The sequence below is a fragment of the Struthio camelus genome, chromosome 2 (genome assembly GCF_040807025.1).
Source record: "Struthio camelus isolate bStrCam1 chromosome 2, bStrCam1.hap1, whole genome shotgun sequence".
Taxonomy (NCBI): domain Eukaryota; kingdom Metazoa; phylum Chordata; class Aves; order Struthioniformes; family Struthionidae; genus Struthio; species Struthio camelus.
Window position 1 is genome coordinate 4,303,719 of NC_090943.1, and position 19,329 is coordinate 4,323,047.

Sequence of the window (19,329 nt, forward strand, 5' to 3'; positions counted from 1 at the left end):
CTGAAAGAGGAGTCTAATTTCCCTTCCATGTACATGCATCATTTTGATGATCCAGACTTTCCGTTATGATGACAGCACTTACTACAGGTTACAAAAGGATGACAGCAGCCCTACCACCAAGCGTATACCTGGGCTGGGCAGTGATTTCACACTCTTTGGTGAAAAATGGGTGTGACTCCATTCAAGTCAATTGGGCAGGACACACATACAGAAACAATCATGAGCATCCTAGTCCTGTCTATCTTCTGCCTGGGTTTGAGATTACAGGGGCTGCGTCAACGGCAGGGTCTAAGCGTGAGTTGCCCATGCAGCGCTGCGAACCGGCGACTTTGATCTCCCCAGCTGCTAGCCTGGCTCTTGTGAGCAGAATTCAGCTGCACCCCATTCCTTCTCCCCTCTGCCAAGAAAAGAAAAGAAAAAGAAAGTTTCCCTTGGTCTTAACACCATCTGTGTACATTCTTCAAACAGGGTTTGCCTTAATATGGAAACTAATAGGCCTTTACAGAAGAGACAAGACGCACATGCACATTTTAAAGATCTAACAGTGCCTTCATCATAGGATGAAAGCTCCCTGCAAAAGCTGAAGCAGAAATCAATTTAATAGCTCCTTCACTCCTTCCTGACTCCTGGAGCGCCAGTTACATGCTGAGCCAACCTTGTTTTGATGAAAGCAATTTTGCTTGCTGCTGTGAAGCTAATTTTTTCATCTAGAGAGTCGCTCCTTACGGCAGGTCTGATTCAATTAAGGATTACAGGGTTCTATATCTCTCTTTCCTGGCAGCGTGTGTTAAGCAAGTGCAAACGAATTACAGATCAATTGTTTTCCCCTGATCCCTAATGATCCTGGGTGCGGTAATGCACCAAGATCTATGGGCGAACTTAAACAAAATGAAAAACACAGCCATGCTCTGCTTTTGGCATCTGTACCTGGTTTTTTATACATGCAAACTGAGAGTTCCCTGTTCATTGAAATCAACCAAACAAAATACGATGTCATGAACATAGTGCAGAGAAGGGCATTCACACTGTTCCTTCTCAGCAAGCTGTTTTTCAAGAGGAACACCCAAGGCGCTTGGAAAGCTTTTGCTAACGAGGATGGAATGGACAGTGGGCAATTAGCAGAAGACAGTCCAATGTTGGGATATCCTCTGAGGGGGCCTTCCTGCCGCTGCAGCTTCTTCTTTGTAAATGTAAAATGCAGGGGCAGGGGCCGTTTGCTGGCCTCTCCCGCTGCTGCTTGTTTTTTCTGTTCCTTCTCCCTGCTGCCCCTGATTCTCTCTTTGGTGCCTTATCATCACCCCTTATCAACTGGATTTTTGGCACATTCATACATTTGGCATTTTTTCCAATACCACTTCTTGCTTCCCTCTCTCTTTGACTGGCTCATTTAAAAAAAAAAGTGCAATTTATCTGTTTCAGAGACGCTGGTTCTGGTAAAGCCACCAAGGACTCAGGCTCCCTTTGCTCTCCTTACTTCATTATTTATGACACAATATGACCTCCCAGGCTCTCCTCAAGTGACTAGGACCTTTACTCATAGTTATCAACCCCTGAGGGCATCAACTTAGAGTGAAAGATCTGAAAAGAGGGAGAAGAAAAATATTTCTCTGCCTCTTGGCTTGTCTGATCTTGTTCTGGATGCCAGTGGCTTTTCCAGTTTTGTGTCCTCTGTTGGCTCATGTGGAGCATTTCATTTCATAAGGGTTTGTCATTGTATCACTGATTCCTGGGGATCCTTCTCCCTGTTCCTCTCTCAGATGCTCAGTGCTCAGAGTCTCTCCCCATCACACCAGAGAGAATTCGGCCTGGAAGCCAGAGCACCGGCGTGTCTTTGGTGAGCACTTGGTCAGCATGGAGATCTGGGTGCTGAAGTTGGTGCCGTTGCTGCCCAAGGAAGGGTGGTGATACTTCATATCCGAGCCCAGGAACCGTTCCAGATGCCACCTCCGCCACTTTCGCTTGAGCTCAGCTTGGACCTAAGCCGTGGAAAGACAAGTAAGTTAGCAGAGGGGAGTATTTTCTGTTGCTCTCACTAGATTGTATGAATAGTAACGGGAGACCCACTTACTAAGGGGTGAAACTGCTGCTGCTTGGGTTTGGCTGTTAAGGTGGCCAGGGTGACTGTCTGAGTGCAATTCCCTGAGCAATCAAGGGTGCTTTCCTGGGGCAGGAAGAAGGTGTTGAATGGGACTCTGAGATTCATCTTATATTTTAAGGAATTATTTTACAAAGGTCATTAAACTGACATAATCTGGAAAGAACTTCTAGCCACGTAGAAGAGATGTGACACTCCAGCCAGTAAATTACCAGAGCAGAAGTCCATCAGCTTCTACAGAAAGGAAAGAATAGTGCAATGCTTTTTTGATACAACGAAGGTGCTAGACTACTTAACTTCAATGGCTACCCATTTTAATGCTTTTTTTCACTGCCCTGTTTTCGTCCAAATGCAAATGATTTAGCTATATGTTGTTTGTGAAACCATCAGTACAGCTGTGTTTTTTTGATAGAGGATCCTTCTTCCTGCTCAGCAGGTTCACATACATCATCTGGTTTACACTGTCCAGATTCAACTCCTGAAGACATCTGGCCACAGTTCCTGTCCCCTCATATAGGCTTCCAGTGCATAGTTTTAAATGATAGTACGAATTACATATAGCAGCTGTGTTTGAGGGTGTCTGGGTTCAGCAAGTATAGCAAGAGTACAACTCCGCTGATGCTAACCCCAGGACTGGAAACATGGGAAAGGCAAGACCAATGCCCATGAGCTGGAAGCAAGTTCACGTGGCACTGGTCTGCGGCTAACAAGTCATGTTTGGGTTTTGGACCATGGGTAAGTTTGCATCGTATTGCCCTGCTCCCCACAAACCCACTGATAAAGGTTTCTCCTGGACCTGGGAATGCCCTCTATTCCACTATGTGATGCACACCGGCCTCGGTGTGGCTGAAAGCAGCATCAGAGCTGTAAGAGAGCAAATTGTGATTCCGGACACTCTTCCTCTCCCCAGGAAGCTGGAACAAAAACCTAGATCACAGCTGCTCCTTTCTTGTCCCTGCTCAGTTTATTGAGCTCAAAGCACTGCAGCTGACAGCGGCTCAATGCTGTTAGCCGCTCACACCTACTCGGTAGCCTTTACGATACTGGTTTAGTGAGCACCTACTGAATTTCTGCTAGGCATGACAGAGAAATGTATCACTGTACTAACAATCCTCCATCTTGACAGTGGGCCTGATTCTGGGCCTTCAAGTTAAAGGCAAAATTATTTAGGCTTTAAAAGGATGAGGTGGAGGATTCACTGAGACGCTGAGCACGGGTAGGGCTTAGAAGATGGGCTTTATCCTTCCTTGCCGAACGTGCTCCTTTCCAATGAGGGCTTACACAAGGTTATGGGAATTCTGCTGATGCTGTCTGGTTCATGAGTAAAGGAAGGACTCAGCAGCACCAGTATTAAAGTGTGCAAGGAAGTCCTATTATGTTTATTAAATGTGTTGGAAACTGTCGGGCAAATGGTTGAGTTGTTTTTCTGGAGTGAGTAATTTCAGTTGGAAGCTTTCCCCCTGTGTGGTAATGTCAGGAACAGGACACTCCCCAATCCTCCCTCCACGAGCATTCACTCTGCCTTAGCTGCAAACACGAACCGAACAACCTTGCTGACCTTACCTCCCCATTGAGGAAACAGTACAGCACTGCCACCACAAATCCCTGGGGGAAAGGAAAGAACAGCTCTCAGCACCTCAAAGGTTACATCCCCCATAACACAACCCAGACCTGACTGCAACCCTGGACAAAGGGCACGATGCCAGGGACCTGCTGAGATGCCCCCAGGAGGCCACTGGACTGCATTTCCCTTATAAAAGGAGCAGGGGAAGATTGGTTAAGGTATATTACAGCAGCTGCATGGGTGCGAGTTCAAAGCTTGTTCCAGATTGGCATTTAAAGCCATTCGCACTCAGCTCAGCTCTACATGGGGTACCTGGTCATTCAGACTGGGGCCTGAAAGGCAAGTGGATGGGATACTAGACTCAGCTCTCCTGCATGGTCTTGGCATGGAGAGATCTAACCCTGCTAACCATCGAGGCCAGAATAACTTCTGGTGTAGTGTAGGGCTTAAACTGTTCCATTCCTATCTCACCTACGGTGACATCTCATTTTCCAGACTCCCACCTTTCCCTGAAAGAGTAAAATAAAACTTGCCTCTCGCCCTTACAGTTGTGAACACTGAAGGCAATTCACAGACGTCTACTTGAAACAAGAGCTCTGAGTAGGTCCATTTATCTCTCAAAGGAGTGATGTCAGACATAAAGTGACAATGATGTAAACATGGACATTAACTGATTCACCACCGAATAAAGCATACCATTTGACATATATGGGTCGACTGTAACACACAGATCCTGCCTGCAAACTGTGAGAACACAAAGTGGCTAGAGCTGACTAACGGATGGATGCAGTAGTATGAAATGCATAAATAAGGGCTTCTTTTCATGCAACACCAGGGCCAAGGTTAACAACTCAACACCGGAACTGACTGAAATGAAGTGTGTGGGAGGGTCTAAAAAGCAGACTCAAACATGGCTTCCTCAAGATTAATGCAGAGGACAACCTCATTATCCATCCTGACAGTAAACCAGCCTCCTACACCAATGAGCTGCAACCCTGCCTGGACAGGATCTAAACGCCGGACTTCACTTATAACAAACAGAAGAGAGAGTGGGTGCAAGTCAACTGGTCAAAGATGGACCAAGCTCCTTTAATGGCCAGAAAGACACTCTGCTTGAAGGTGATTTATTTCATCTTACAGTGTATATACCAGATCAGTTGAACTGAGGTGCTATCTTTCCTCTCTTAAGTATGAAAAGCCCTGGGGGGACTAGCTCACAGAGGTAAATTTTCCTTTTGGATGCCTAAAGGAGGACCCTGGAATTCCAGGAGGCAAAATATAATCTCCCATCTTTGCCCCATTGGAGTGAGTAGCTTTTTCCTCAAAGGTATAAGAACACTATTGGACATGTTCATGGAAACCCCATCTCACATGTTTGCTTATTCTCCTTGTCCTTCTTGTTACATTTATCTGTGCCAATTGACCTGGTGGCCCAAAGGATGGCTTACCTGGAATGATCCAACCACGAGCTCAAAGACAAGCTTAACTTCTGCTTTGAAATTGTCAGGGAAGAAAGCAAACATGATGTAGTGAATGCCAAAGAGAGGGATCAGCAGCAAGGTGGACTTGGCCAGTCTCCTGTTGGAAAGAAAAACATAAGCCATAAAAGGAAGGAAGGAAAAAAGAGAAGTTATAGGACAAGCTGATGAGAAAACCTGCAGCTGAAGCTTGTGCAACCCTGAAACTTTAATCTGTTGTGCTACATATTTGGCAATTACCTGGTCAGATGATAGATCACAATGGTGTAGCCTATATGAAGAAAGGTAAGTGCCTTTGTTTCCCTTTAGGAGATGTGAACACTTACACTGAGGTCCAGGGAACGTCTGGCCTTTCACCAGCTGCCCAGTGCCAGACAGTGACAGGAAGCTGCCCAAGCCAGAAAGGCTTGGGGATGTTGGGGGTAGAGTTGAGATCAGCTCCTCACAGCCCAAGCTGCCAAGGATCCCTCCAAAGATCTGGGCTGTGATGTGATGAAATGGGGAGCCATATTCTCAGCCGGGCACCGTCAACTTATGCCAGCTCACAGCAACCAAGGACTGTGCTGGGAGGATTTCCACAGGCTTAGTTCCCTCTTTGTTAACAGCTCTCAAAGAAAATACGTGTGCCTTCAGCTGAGGCATAACGAGCAGCCCTACATTATTTCTCCTTGGCCCGCAGACTGCAGATGGCTGGTTATTTCAGATGTGGTGACAACATAAAATGTGACATCTTTATTCACAGCACCTTCAATGGAGGTATTTCTTTCCCTCTTCCTCCCTTCTTCCCCTCCCACTGGAGATCTTTTTTCATCTATACAAGCTAAACCATCATCTAGCGCTGTCTTTGTTTGCTTGGGATTTCTGAAAATTACAGCTTCTGGGAGAGAAATGGTATGTTTAGCTCAGAATAATGACAGGCTATCGCACAATGAATGTCTCCAAAGGAGGGGGATGAACAATATTAGTGCTTAACGGCACCAAGCAGGGTAATCGGAGGTCTAATTAGGAAGAGATCATAATTTATTAAATCTAATTATTATTAAAATCTAGCTGGCAAAAATAAATTGAAATAAAAGACTTAAGGATGTCTCAGGGGGTTCTGGGCCCCTTAGTCACTCACATCCTCCTGTGTTCCCCTCTTCCAGAGGCTTCTGGAGGAATTGAAGCTAAGGCTGGAACGTCAGAAGTACTTTTCTTCCATCTGCAAACCCTTCCCCTCCAAAGTCCCATCAGGCTCAGTCCTCCCAGACCATCTTCATTTATTTACCATCTGTATAAGCCTGCTGGGAAGGCTGATGTGCCAGTTTTATGCAGATGACGCTCATCACTTTATCTCCCAACAGACCTTTCCAGCTTTCCTTGGGCCTGGCCCAAAGACAGTTTGACATTAAGGCATTGGTTAAAGGCTGTGGTTCCCTGGGGAAAACCTAGATGACAACATGGCTGGAAAGCAGCTGGCTGCAACCTATTCTAGGGAAAACTAATGCCTTTAGGAAGCTGAGAAACTTCCCAAGAATTTGCCTTTCACACTGCATCTCTCACTAGCAGGCATGTCTCTTGTAGTGAGTGCATCCAAAACCCGAGTCCTCCTATGTTCTGCTCTGCCAGAGGATGTCCTGTCCCCAGGGGAGTAAGGACAGTCACTGCCATGACTGACTGATGAGAGTACCATGTTCCTTGCAGTCAGAAGCTGCTCTGGCCAGCGTGATCCAGACATCCAGGAGATCTAGCCCTAGTTCCCCCCAGCTTCTGACATATGAGAAAGCAAATCACTTTCTAAGCAGATCACACTTCAGTGAGCACCCCTACTGGCTTTGCAAGGATTTCTCCCCTCCTTTCTCTCCAGTCTTTCAGGAATAAGCTATCCTGGAGGAGTTCGATGCAATGCTACCTTCTTTTATATTCATAGAAATGCTGTTTACAGCCTTCAACTGACTAGAAAATTCTGTCTTATCAGTGCGGATAACAGCAAGGCCTCGGTTACGGCTTTTTTCCCTCCCAGCTGAACTATAGCAATGAACAGGGCCTATAAGCCCTGTTAGGAGACCCATCCTCCAATTTGTACAACACACCAAATCAGTCTCTTGCTCCCAACACTGAGCTCCCTCAGAATACTGAGCTATGTTTCAGCTCTCATGTTGGCTTCAAGGCACGGTCTCTGTGGCCTGACCTCCCAAAACCCTGCAGTGAGGCACGTTTTCAGAAATTATCTTCCTCACGCATGGTGGCTTTCTTCCAGCAGGCTAAAGCCTGACTGCGCAGCAGGTAGAATTGCCTGGGACGTTGGCCAAAGCTGGTTAACGCTGCCTGCCACGGGTTCTCAGAAATCTCATTAGCTTCCACTCCTAGCACAAGGTGCACTTCTTAGACCTACCCTCTCTGATAGATTTATGGTGACAGATAATTTAGGGAAAATACACCTCCATTAGCCTGCACTAAACCTACTCCTCTTCTTGGGAGTGGATAAGAATGAACCTTAACCTAGCCGTACTCCTGAACACATAAAGGAAAGTTGCCCAGAAAGCTGTGATAATAATATTGATCTACGAACATGTACAGAATAGAATGAGATGAATTTTGCTCAAGATTTCTATTACAGAAGACGAGGTGTTTTCTCATTCTATTTGCCTGAAGTATTGCTGTCCCATTCCTGTGCGAGTCTCTGTCATTTCCAGAAGACCGTTTTAGGAGACGTGCTTTCACAGTTTCCAATGCATTAAAGCCCAGTTCAGTGTCTGTAGCATTAATGAGTGAGTCAGCAGCACACCTGAACGTCCAGCCTGCAGCTAAACTGAAACCGGTTGGAACTGAACAATACTGTCAACATGTCAACATGTTATTTTTTAAAAATAAACAAAGTAAGGAAGAAAGAAACATAAGAGAAGGAGGGAGAAATGTAAATGAGAGATACCTGATCTTGTTAGAGTAGAATATATTTATCCCAGATTTGGCAGGGGGAACCCACACATAGCATTTGCAACAGTTTTTGGTAAGGCCTCTTGGGTCATCCAGGCCAAACCCCCCAAGCTAGCAGCAACATTTCAGGTACTAAGGGTTTGATATGTAAAAGGATCCTGGTACCTAAAATTGCAGATAGCATAACTGACAGCATGTGGAAAAGGGTCTGGACTCCAAATGCCTCTGCAGTGAGGTGTCAAAATATTAAAAACTTAGGACTGCACTCAGACCTCCTCCCCCTGGGTGGGATCCAACCTTCAGATTGAGACAGTTAATGTTAATTGTATGGGTGAGTGTGGTGTCCAGGGTCCCACCGCAGTCAATGCATTCAATGGAGCCTTTTAGATGCCCTAGAGGAGCCTGGCTGATGGCCAGCGACCACTGCATAAGGCTCCAAGGCTCCCATAGGTCCTATGTCCTATATGCCAGGGCCGGGTAAGTATCTCAAATGTCCTAAGGCATCTTATATGCCTTTGGATGCCTACGTGTGGGCACCTCATTCAAGCCCTAGATCTCAAATGACTATGATGTAGTTTAGACTCTCAGCTCATGCTTAGACACCTAAATTTGTGTGTCATAATCTGAGAGTGGAATCTCATCTCAGATATCTTAGCTGTCAAGTCTAACAAGGTGCTTGAATTAGAAGCAGTGAGTGATAACGGCTGTTTCATCTCAGACTCTGAAGAGAATGGAAAGAGCAATGACTCCAAGGTTAGACAGTGCAGAGGACGGGAATATTCATTTGCCTAAATATAGGCACCTAGTGCCATCTGAGATGCGTAAGCTTCCAGAGAGAGGAGGATGGTGAGAAACTGAAGATGCTGTCAAGAACATTTGTACTTCAGAAATGGCTCCTGCTTGTCAGGCTACAGTGGGGAAGTCCATGTTACTGCCCTGCCATGCAAGGCTTGCTTAGAAGGCAAAGAGATTTTTCTGGCAGCTTCCCCTTCCCTTGAAAATGTGAAGAAAAGAAGCCCTAAGCCCAAAGCTCTGCATGACCTCATAGGTAATCAAGGCATAACCCTTCCTGCGCATGTCAGCAGCACTTCTAGGGAGATGAATGTGAGCCAATCGCTCAAGACTGGGATACAGTCTTTGACAGTGCTACTTAGTACGAGAACATATTTCAATATGCTGATTTAATCTATGTACCTGGCCAAAGCTGTCACAGTCCTTAGGCTAGGAAGATACAATACCCAATTGCAAATGCATAAACGGATGTGGTAGAAAGCACAGGGACCAATAATGCCGGCTTGTTAGTGACGACGGAAAAAGAGTAATTGGTTCTGGCTACTTCAGGGAGAAGTTAAGGTCAAATACTGGAATATACCATCATAAATTTGAGAGTGTCTAGGAGTGAATTTACTGTCACTAGAAAGAGAGACTCAGTATCGTGGTCGGTCAATGTTTAAGGACCATATTGACATTAATTCTTCCATCTTGCAGAAGCATGAATTGAGTTCAGATCCTTCAAGGTACCTAGCCTAGGCTCCTTCCATACACTAAGAATATTTTATGAGCAGTGACTAGGTAGACACTGGATTCTCTTTCCATTTCAGTTCTTTTCTAGGAATCCTTTAAGATATATCCAGGATATTTGAAATACTGAGCCAGGACAGTGGTGAGAGGCAAAAAGGAGCGGAAGCTTGAACTTTTATTTTATTTGCATTGAAGGTAGAATAAATCCATGGGGGTAGACAGATTTTTTGCACACTGAAAATGTTGCAGCTGAGACCAATCTTGGCCACTGAGACAGATGCTCATTTTGCCTGCGTGCTGTTCATTATCAATAGTTGCACTACGGTCAACCTTACATCCCTGGAATAAAAGTTTTATGCTAAGCAAAACTTCTGAGCTGGTGCTACTTCTCAACAGTGAAGAGAAATGGCTACATTTTGGGATGGATTCATCTCATCTAGTTCAGGGATCTTCTTTAGGATAAGGGAAATTTGCTGCTCTTTGTTCCCCATCAGAGTCTCCCTCTGGCTTCAGACTCCAATAAATATTGAATCTAAAAACGAAAAGCCCTTTTTATTTTTCATGATCATTACTGTTCCTCTCACTTCTTCATTGCTAATCCCAGGAGAAAGCCTTCTTGTCTGCCTGGTGAAACTGACATAAAACATGCCCAGCCATTTTAGCAGATGTCCCATTTCCTGATTTCCGACCGTCTTTAATCAATTAAAGAATGCATGATTTTGATCTGTCAGATACAGACAGCTGAACTACTCCTTGGTCTAACTAACAGCCCAACCAAACAGGCTCCCCGAAGTCATAGAATATGGCTGAAAAAGTCTAGGACTTACGAATATTGGCTGGTTTCGTTGTGCCCGACATCTGGTGAATGCAACTTCTGGACTAGGATACGGATAATGCAAATGAAGAGAATGAAGTTCACCTGTCAGGATAGGGAGAAAAGAGATATATAGAGAGAAAAAAAAACAAAAATTATTCTCCCATAGTATTTTTCTCCAGTGAAAAGAGCTGATCGTTAGAGGGGCTTCCTTTCACTGTAATATTTTTGCCATGGAGCAAGCCGTTGTTAAAAAGCCATGAGCAGAGACCCCCAATCTGTGAGCACATAGTAAACCGACACAGGATGGCAGCCAGCTTGGGCCTGACATCAGCCTGCTTGGGACTTTGTGTCATACATCCCAAGTATGATGATGTCAAACCCATAGAGCACAGCTATGCACGACGTCCTGCTGCACGGGGGTGTGCCGACGACAGGGTGGGAAAAGAGCCTTGGGAGTGAGCGGAGCGACGGACATCAAAGCCCTCGGGAGACGGTGACATGCGACCTGCTGCTGAGCATGTCAAGACTGAGGGTGAGGCAGTGAGCCAAAGAAACCAAAACAAAACACAAAGCAGTATCTACTCAAGCAGGCCCTACTTGATGCTATTGGGCATGTGTCTTCCGGAGACAAGCTGGAGACCTTGGGACAGAACGACATAGTGGAAAACTTTCTCTCCTACTAGATTAGACCAGGCTAGCCCAGAGGAATCTAGCTAATACCTAAATTTTAGATGGTGCTTTTCACTGAAAGAGCCCTCAAAGTGCTCTACTAAAATACACAAGCAATGTTAAACTTATCTTGTTGCAAAGGCGTAGAAACAGGGATGCGAATTTCTTAAAGGCATATAGTAGACGGCATGCGTCGAATGCATATTTATCCACTTTTAAAGTCCTATCCACTGAATCAGGCTGTTATTCACACAATATATGCAGCAGAAAAGTGATGACAGGCTTCTGTGGACTTAGTTTAATTTAGCATGTAACCTCTATTTTTAATCTTTTCATGGTCAGTGAATGCACAAATGTTTCTGATTTTTAGATATTTAAGGGCTGGAAGGGATTGTGTTAACCAGCTAATCTGCTTTCCTACAAAAATAGTTTGTAAAATTTCCTCCAGCAACGCCTACATTTATCTGAACAACAGGTGAATGCACTACGCAAAGGCATAGCTCTCATTTACACATTCTTTCTTTGCTCAAAGGCTACGAGTGACTGAAAACTAACTGTATTTCTTGATTACGATGCAATTATTGCTTTTTCCCATTATCTATCCCATACCATGTATTTTCCTTTCTGTTCCTATTTATTTGCTTATAAAAAATGGTTTGCATCTGACTTGATGACAAGTAAAATTCATCCGTTCCGAACAGAACTATCTAGATCTGTGGATTTAATCAGAATTGGTAGCACATAGGCTGTAGTACTGAAGATAAGATCTGAGCTGCTTCCCAGGCTCCCGCTAAGTGTTAAATACCGCGTCAGCTCATAGCAGTCAAGAGCAAACACTGGACACATAAAGAAAGACGGCAGCGGTGAGTCAGATGGAGTGTGATTGCAAGCTTAGTAAGGCCTTAGCGCTGAACGATAGAGGATATGCCTGTCAGGCAACTGGAGAAGTTGTCTAGTTTATTTCTCAATCTAGAATAGGATCAAAGGCTCTTGATCTCTTCACTGTGCTTAAATATATTTAGGCTGGAAACATTTTTCTAATGTTTAAGCTATATATGTCTTCCTTCAGTTGAAGTCTATGCTTTATTCCAGTGGACACGGAGATAAATGTTACGCTCCTCCTTGCAGAAACCTGCTATGCATCCGACAGCTGTTTTCATGTCCTTCCTTTGTGACAGATTTATATAATATCTGCAGAAGGAAAATCAGATACTGCTGGGTAGATTTTGTTTGGAAATGATTTACTGGGCAGAAGAAAACATAGACTTGCCGGTCCTAGGAGACCAGGGTGTATTTCTTTACCGAAAAGTTAGCTCAGGAAAGGGAAAATGCTATCTGTAGCTCTCTATGATGATACATGTATTTTGAGATGCGTAATCTAGATATTTTATTTCTTTTCAGTACAGTAAATAAAGTAAGAAGTAATTATTTAAAATGTTTCATTTTGGGATGCTTGTATAAGAAATGCTATAGGAAAGGTCTTCTTGCAATGGGCATAATGTATGTGGAGTAAGGAAAATGTATGTCTGAGAAAAGATTTCAGTTTGAAAGAAATATATTCGGTTTTATTTGTGTTGCCTTCATTTTTCTTATCTCCTACACATACTTGCTTTGATCTGAGAAAACTCAAAGCTAAATTTAACTCAGGTTCATCTGATTTCATGCTTGGGCTCAGTAAGTGACAGAGGAAATGCGTAATATTCAACAAGAGTAGACGTATTTAGAGTTCCTCTGAAGTGTCATGTCTATGGCCAGAACTGATCATCTCTGGAGAAGGGAGCCAAACACTTCTGTTGACTTCCCTTGCAATTAGCCAAGCCTCTCAGGTGCTTACTTCTAAAACACACAGCTGGAATCCAACTGTGTACTGGACGCTATAAGAAGACGTGAATATCTGGGGGAATGAATCTAACCTTTTTAGCTAGGTACAAATTCAAGGTAGGACTCGGCCCCTACTCCTTTGCAGTGCTGACACCTGCAACTGAACAAGTCACCCTGGGCTCTCCATATGGCCAGCTCAGAGAAACAAAAACACGCACGGAACAATTCATCTGATCTAATTTAGGCATCCATTGATTCATCAGAGAAGTTGAGCCTTTCCTGGAACTAGAATCATAGTCCGAGATTGCCACTGGCTACACATACCCACGGTTACCGCACTAGAGCGCTCAGGGTGACTAGCTGAGATGGAGGTGTCCACAGTTAAATGAAATGAGTTCCATCTCAGTTGCTCAATAACTCAAACTTTTTCCATAATTAGCATTTAAGGATAAAGATGTCAAATCGACACAGACCTTCCGTATTCACTGGGATGTTATCTGTCAACACATTTTCCATGGACTTTTTTGGTGTCTGCAGGTGGCTTTTACAGAACACTTCTCAAGCCCCATCTCCCTCCCTACTTAGTATTAAAGAGGGTTTTTCAGCCAGTGGAATGTACTGATACTTTACCAAAATAGACACCAAAATAGGAGTTTTAATGATCCACCAGAATGGGGATTCCATTATTTCCTCCCAGCACCTAAAAAAAAAAAAAAAAATAGAGATGACTTAAAAATATCAAGTAAAGCAAGCAAGCAGCTATATAATTTTCTCAGGTACTTGTTTTCCCTGATTACAAAAGGTAGGCCTGCTAGGTTATTTGAAGAGGACTAAACCTGGTGTGCGTGAATTGGGAAGGGCTGAAGATTTATTTTGCAGTGGCTTCGAGGACTGGTAGGTAGCACTTACCTAGGTATAATGTTATGACCTCTTTCGCCCTTGGCTGCTACTGGTACTCTGGGCAGTAGCATTGGCCAGAAGATGCTATGCCAGGATGAATGTGTGGAGGACAGAGATTCACTTTGTCCTACGCTGAGGTCTGCTAGAAGGAAATGTTATCAAAATCAAGACTTGTGGGGACTCTGATACTATCCATTATCATCGATGGGGATTTTGTTAAGCACAGAGAAATTAGCACCATCAGAACAAAGCCACACCCTTCTGAAGAAGAGGACAGAAAGCCTGACGTCGTCTGATTAAATTTAACTAGCTACCTCCGAGCTATAGGTCTAGTCAAATGAGTCCATAAGGTCCAGGGTTTGATTTATTTCATCCTAAAGTCAGAATGCAGGTGAGAAAATGAATCAAACTCCCAAAGTGTCTATTTCTCTTTACTGATCAGAAAGGGAGATGAAGCAGACTAGACTATACATATTTCATACATCTATGAGTGAAATGAACTATCCATCATTCCTTTCCCCAAAATATTTATTTTCATGCTTTTAGATGTTTATTTTAACATTTTTTTCATATAAAAGGCTGACTTCAGAACAATACTTAGCCCATTTAAAAGATATTTGCCACTGTAAACAGAATTTGGAAAAATCTCACACGGGTTTATTAGAAATTCCAAGAGCAGCTGCTATCCAGCAGACAAATTCTAGCAACGCATCTCTCAGCCTTTGAGTCATAGAGGAAATATCCAGAAGGATACTTTTGTGATCAGGCTGGTAAGTTATCTGTTATTTTATATAGGAGGTGATTTCATTTATTTGAAGCCTGAATTCACTGGAGTCACAATGACCCGTCCTTGAGTGTGTCATCTCCAAAAACTACGATTCTCCATCAGGACTTGTGATTTTTCATGCCTACAGAGGAGCGGAACAATGACGCGGTGTTCAAGGTATTCTCACAAGGCTCTGAGCATGTCAAGGGTTAATGTGGAATTTAAAATGAGCAAATTGGGCTTCTGCATGTGACAGCGTGATCAGACTCACTCAGACATCACCGGAGCAAACCTGAAATTCCAGACCAGTGGAAGACTGGCTGAGTTTGGAAATGGATTCAAGACTGAAAGTGAGTCTCATGGTTCGAATTAAAGTGAAATTAAACAGAAGAAAATTTCATAAAACCTAAGAAATAGTACAAGAGAGCTTCATGATTCCTCCACAGCCCAAAAGACTTCAACTGAGGTAGAGTCATTAATTATTTGAGCGACAGTGTGCAGTGGACTACTGGTTACTCAAAAATGATGAATGCATCTTTCAGAGAGAAAGGATCAGCTTGCGGTAGTCTGCAAACCGTACCGCTCCCCTAGATAATCTGGAAACACATTTTAAAGCCAACATGTGAACGACAGAATAGGAATAAAGTGAAAGCTATGACCATTACTTGGAACACATTTCTCCACAGATTTCACAACTATCAAATGATTGAAGGCTCATTTTTAGGAGAACATTCATGAAAATCGACCTGTGTTCATGTTTGAAATAGATTAACGGAACCTGCTGTACACAGTTTGGGCTGGATTTACCTCATTTAACTCTAAATTCTGACAGTGCAAATAATGGTCGATTTTAGGCTTCGACTGTAGGATGAAAAGAATTACACTCTGTGGGCTACACTGACTAGACCTCCACCAGCTATAAATGGAGACCAATATGAATTGATCAGATGCAGATGTTTATACTTAGTCAGGTGCATGCTACCCTTTCATTCAGAAATAAAGTGATCCTAATTATATCTAGTGCACTTCACTTTCAAAATGAATTCAGGCAGTCTAAATAAAGGTCACTTTAATTTGGAGCTAGAATGTTTAAATAGGGGTTTAATGCACTTTTTAACTAATTCTACATAATTAGGCTTTTATTTAATCTGGATTAATTTCCTGTAATTTCTCTATGTAGGTAATTTTAATATGCCAAAAAAAAAAAAAAAACCAAATCCCCCCCATACCAAAAAAAAACCTACAATAGGTATTAGCATATCCTGTAAATTCACATCCTGATTTACTTTGCACAAAAAAGTAGGGCTTTAAAGCCCCAGGAAAATGCAAGGAAAGTCAGTATTTTTAATATGACCTGCTGGAGCTGAGTGGGGATATACACTAAAACTCTGGTAGCCAGAGTGGTTAAATCCTGAAGTCTGTCTCGTTACAGAGGCTATTTATTAATGGACTAAATAAGGTCAGTCTTATGCAGACAGAGTGAAACCATAAAAGAAGTCAGTAACCCTCAGGAAATGTGTTAGCATGACTATACATCAAAAACACAATGTGAAATTTGAGCTGCTTCTCTCCCTGAAATAAGGACAAATCAAGACACATTTGGAGAAAGAGAATGCAAGGGAGAAAATGGAGTTAACCATATGTTGTAAACGCAAGAAGAGAGGGCATGCACAGTGAGTACATAATGAGCACCTGATTCTGTAATTCTCCAGAGTGTTTTCTCATAAAAGCCTTTAAAATTACTCTAGTTTGACTGCTTGAGCGAAAGCATGAGGGAGGACTGGAGGATCAGATCCTATTTACTTGCATATATCCTTGGGTCCCTCTAATATCTGCCCCATTTAGTTAGCTATTTTAGCTGCTTCTTATATAAAGTATCAAAGGCAGTTGTTTCATTAAAGAAGATGAAAAAGAGATCCAAAGATATGTTTGGGGCAAAAGGAAAAAGTGTTTTAGTGTTTTCAGTGGGAGAGCTAATGGGTGTTTATTCAATTTCTGCTGCGCTAGCCTACACAGGGTCATTTCTGCAGGATGCAAAGCACGTGGGGGAGGTGCTCAGTTGGTATCTTTGCTTATGTAGGACCACAGGACCAAGTGGGACCATCTGGGTCATCCAGTGATCTCCTTGAAATAGCAGACATCCTTCTAAGAGCTTTTTAATTAGAAATGGGTCCAAAGATCATCAGTTTTACACAACCCTTCGCACTACAAGCCACAAAGCACCTCTCTAAATTCAACAATAAACTAAGGACTTGTAGGAAATGCCAACAACAGTAATGGTAGCACGTGACCCTCATTTAACTTTCACAGAACAATGAGTCTGCCCAGAGGTCTGTTTTTTATTCTCCTGTACAAATAAGGCTGCAGTGAAGACAGTAACGGGGCAGCAAGAGGAAATGAAGTGCTTTGCTGCAGTGGCATCATGACTGGCATCCGCCAGCCCAAGTGGGTAGCATGAAGTAAAATCCATGCTACCAAGGTGACAGTAGTGCTAATGACGCTCAAGTTCCTGGTGGTCGCCTTGCTCATGCTCAGCAGGGTGGAAAGGTCAGTAGGAATCTGTCCAGGAGGAAGTTCCCAAGGCCCATCCAGATGTGACCTGGATGGGAGGAAGGAGAGCTCCACCAGCTTGAGGTTATTCCCCTGTCATGTGCACTGGAGCATGTGCTGATTGTGCTAATGAATATGTGAGTGCAAGACTGCTCAGCATCTTCCCTCCTCTGATAAACCTGTGCCTCGTTCCCCATTCACTTTAATATCAGAGGAATTACCTACGGAAAATGCTGATATTTAGAACCAAATCCCACATTTTCAACTTCTAGAGTGTTCTTCCAGGAGTGTGACGATCATTTTGGGGAAACTTATTTAATCAAATCAATCCATAAGGTAACTCCAGTAATATAAATGCAGGTCAATTTTGGTTAACATATTTGACATATCCTCCTAATACTTCAAATCCAAACACCATCGTTCCTAACAGCCCATAGCCCATGCATGATTTTAGCCTAAGTTTACATAAAGTACATGTCTTCATGGAGGCCTGGGAGTGTTTCCCGGGTGTTGGGAAATGCCTCGGCTGTACTCCGACTGCCCTTGGGGGTTAGGTCAGGAAGATGACTGGGTTACTCAAACTGCAGAGCTTCCCTTGGCCTTCCCTGAAGATACCTCAGTTATAAAGGAATGAGAACAGAGTCCATAGGCTTACCCAACATCAAAAAAGTAAATCCTGACAACAGTCCAAGCGGTGATGAACACAGAAGGGGCACCTGACAAGAGAAGAGATGGCATTACTGACACAAATCGTTATCCATGTTTTCAAGGCTGCTCTCCCCCACTCTCCATCATCTCTTCTGAATGACTGAGATGGTGGCTTCCCTTAACAATGTGCAAATATGTCACGTCTTCAGTGCTCACACGCCAAACAAGCAACAGGTTGCCTTTCTCTCTCCCTGACCATGTAAGATGAGTTTCCTGTAATGTGCTCCCTACCTGATTTATCCTTCTGTTGCAATGCCTACAAAAAACTGATGATGGTGCAACATAAGGAATAGGCGTCATCTCATCTCACTTGAGATATCTACAGCGTACAACATCTGCATCTAAGCCAGTTACTGCTTTAGCATCAATGGAGAGAAGTATGTACTTCTACGATGCAGTTCTGAGCTACTTTAGATGTTTGTTTTATGACAAGAAATATTCCCCTGGACCACCTTGACTGTATTGATTGTATCTCCACTAACTATAAGGGGATCCTGTAGTGACTAGATATCTGTAGTTGGCCAGATGAATCTATTTCTGCCCCTCACTCCATGATCTACTGCCTAACTAGAGCGGTCTTGTTACGTCCTGCTAGTCCCTCTTTTCTCTAGCTCTGTCCGTTGTTCTTGATTAGATTTAGATAGGAAATGCTCCAGGAAGGAAAAATTCTCTTTGTTCTGTTACTCACAGTATTTCATGTTGTATATTGTGATTTCTGAGTGTAAAGGTAATACAAACAGTTAAAAACTACAACGAGGGTGTCCAAAACATCAGTTCTTGCACAAGGCATGTCAGATTTGTCACTGAACCTCTTGCAAATGATGGATGAGTGAAATGCCAAAAGTTCCTTTGGGCACCCGTCCTTTCCTTGAATTGTCCTTCCTCACCCGAACAACCTCAGAATTTCTCAAGGCGTCTCCTGTATATGTAAGAATTGTCCATACACATGTAAGTGCAATAGATTCTCTTTGATTTGAAATCATTAGCTGCACAAAAATTTATTTAAAATCTTCCAGCTCTACTGTGCCGAGAGAAAGAGTACCTGTGAGCAAGGTGGGTTTAAAGAAGGTCTGACCTGATTAACCGCATCTGAAACAAAGCCTGCTAACATCACCTCTGCACATGCTTATAGCACTGAGAACAATCTCTCTTATGCAGTGTGAACCCAAGCGTTAACTCCTGTCACTTTCGATGGAAGTTACTGTATGGCTAATTGATCAAATCCTGAGTCCGGGCATACCCCGGTACATGACACAAATGCTTTTTTTACTTTTCAGGATTATTCCCCGCTCTAATTATTTCCTGGTTTCAGCTATCGAGAACATGGAACAGAGAGCTATTTTGCTCGCTTATATATAAACCTTAAGCTAAAAAGCTTAAAGGGGAAAAGAGATCTCCGCTGGTGCGGTAGGATTAATTTGCATAAGTTAGCATTTCAGCTCTGGGCAACTTTGTGCTGTTTCATTTTGTCCTCCTTGGCATTTGGTCATTCATTTATTTTATTTTATATCATTTTTATGTGTC

General features: G+C 43.2%; 1 protein-coding gene across 2 annotated transcripts in view; it reads right to left on the reverse strand.

Annotated features, from left to right (window-relative positions):
* Positions 1-916: 916 nt before the first annotated feature.
* The window catches only part of VIPR1 (vasoactive intestinal peptide receptor 1), a 117,792-nt gene continuing 99,379 nt past the window's right edge, over positions 917-19,329 (reverse strand). The window contains exons 8-13 of one of the 2 annotated variants that reach the window (XM_068934124.1): positions 17,753-17,813; positions 13,512-13,581; positions 10,402-10,493; positions 5,108-5,237; positions 3,659-3,700; positions 917-1,976 (exon numbers count right to left, since the gene is read on the reverse strand). In XM_068934124.1, the coding sequence (XP_068790225.1) occupies positions 1,785-1,976; positions 3,659-3,700; positions 5,108-5,237; positions 10,402-10,493; positions 13,512-13,581; positions 17,753-17,813 (587 nt within the window). In that variant the 3' untranslated portion in view covers positions 917-1,784. The remainder of the gene's footprint in view (positions 1,977-3,658; positions 3,701-5,107; positions 5,238-10,401; positions 10,494-13,511; positions 13,582-17,752; positions 17,814-19,329) is intronic. The other variant, XM_068934125.1, reaches the window with a different exon arrangement.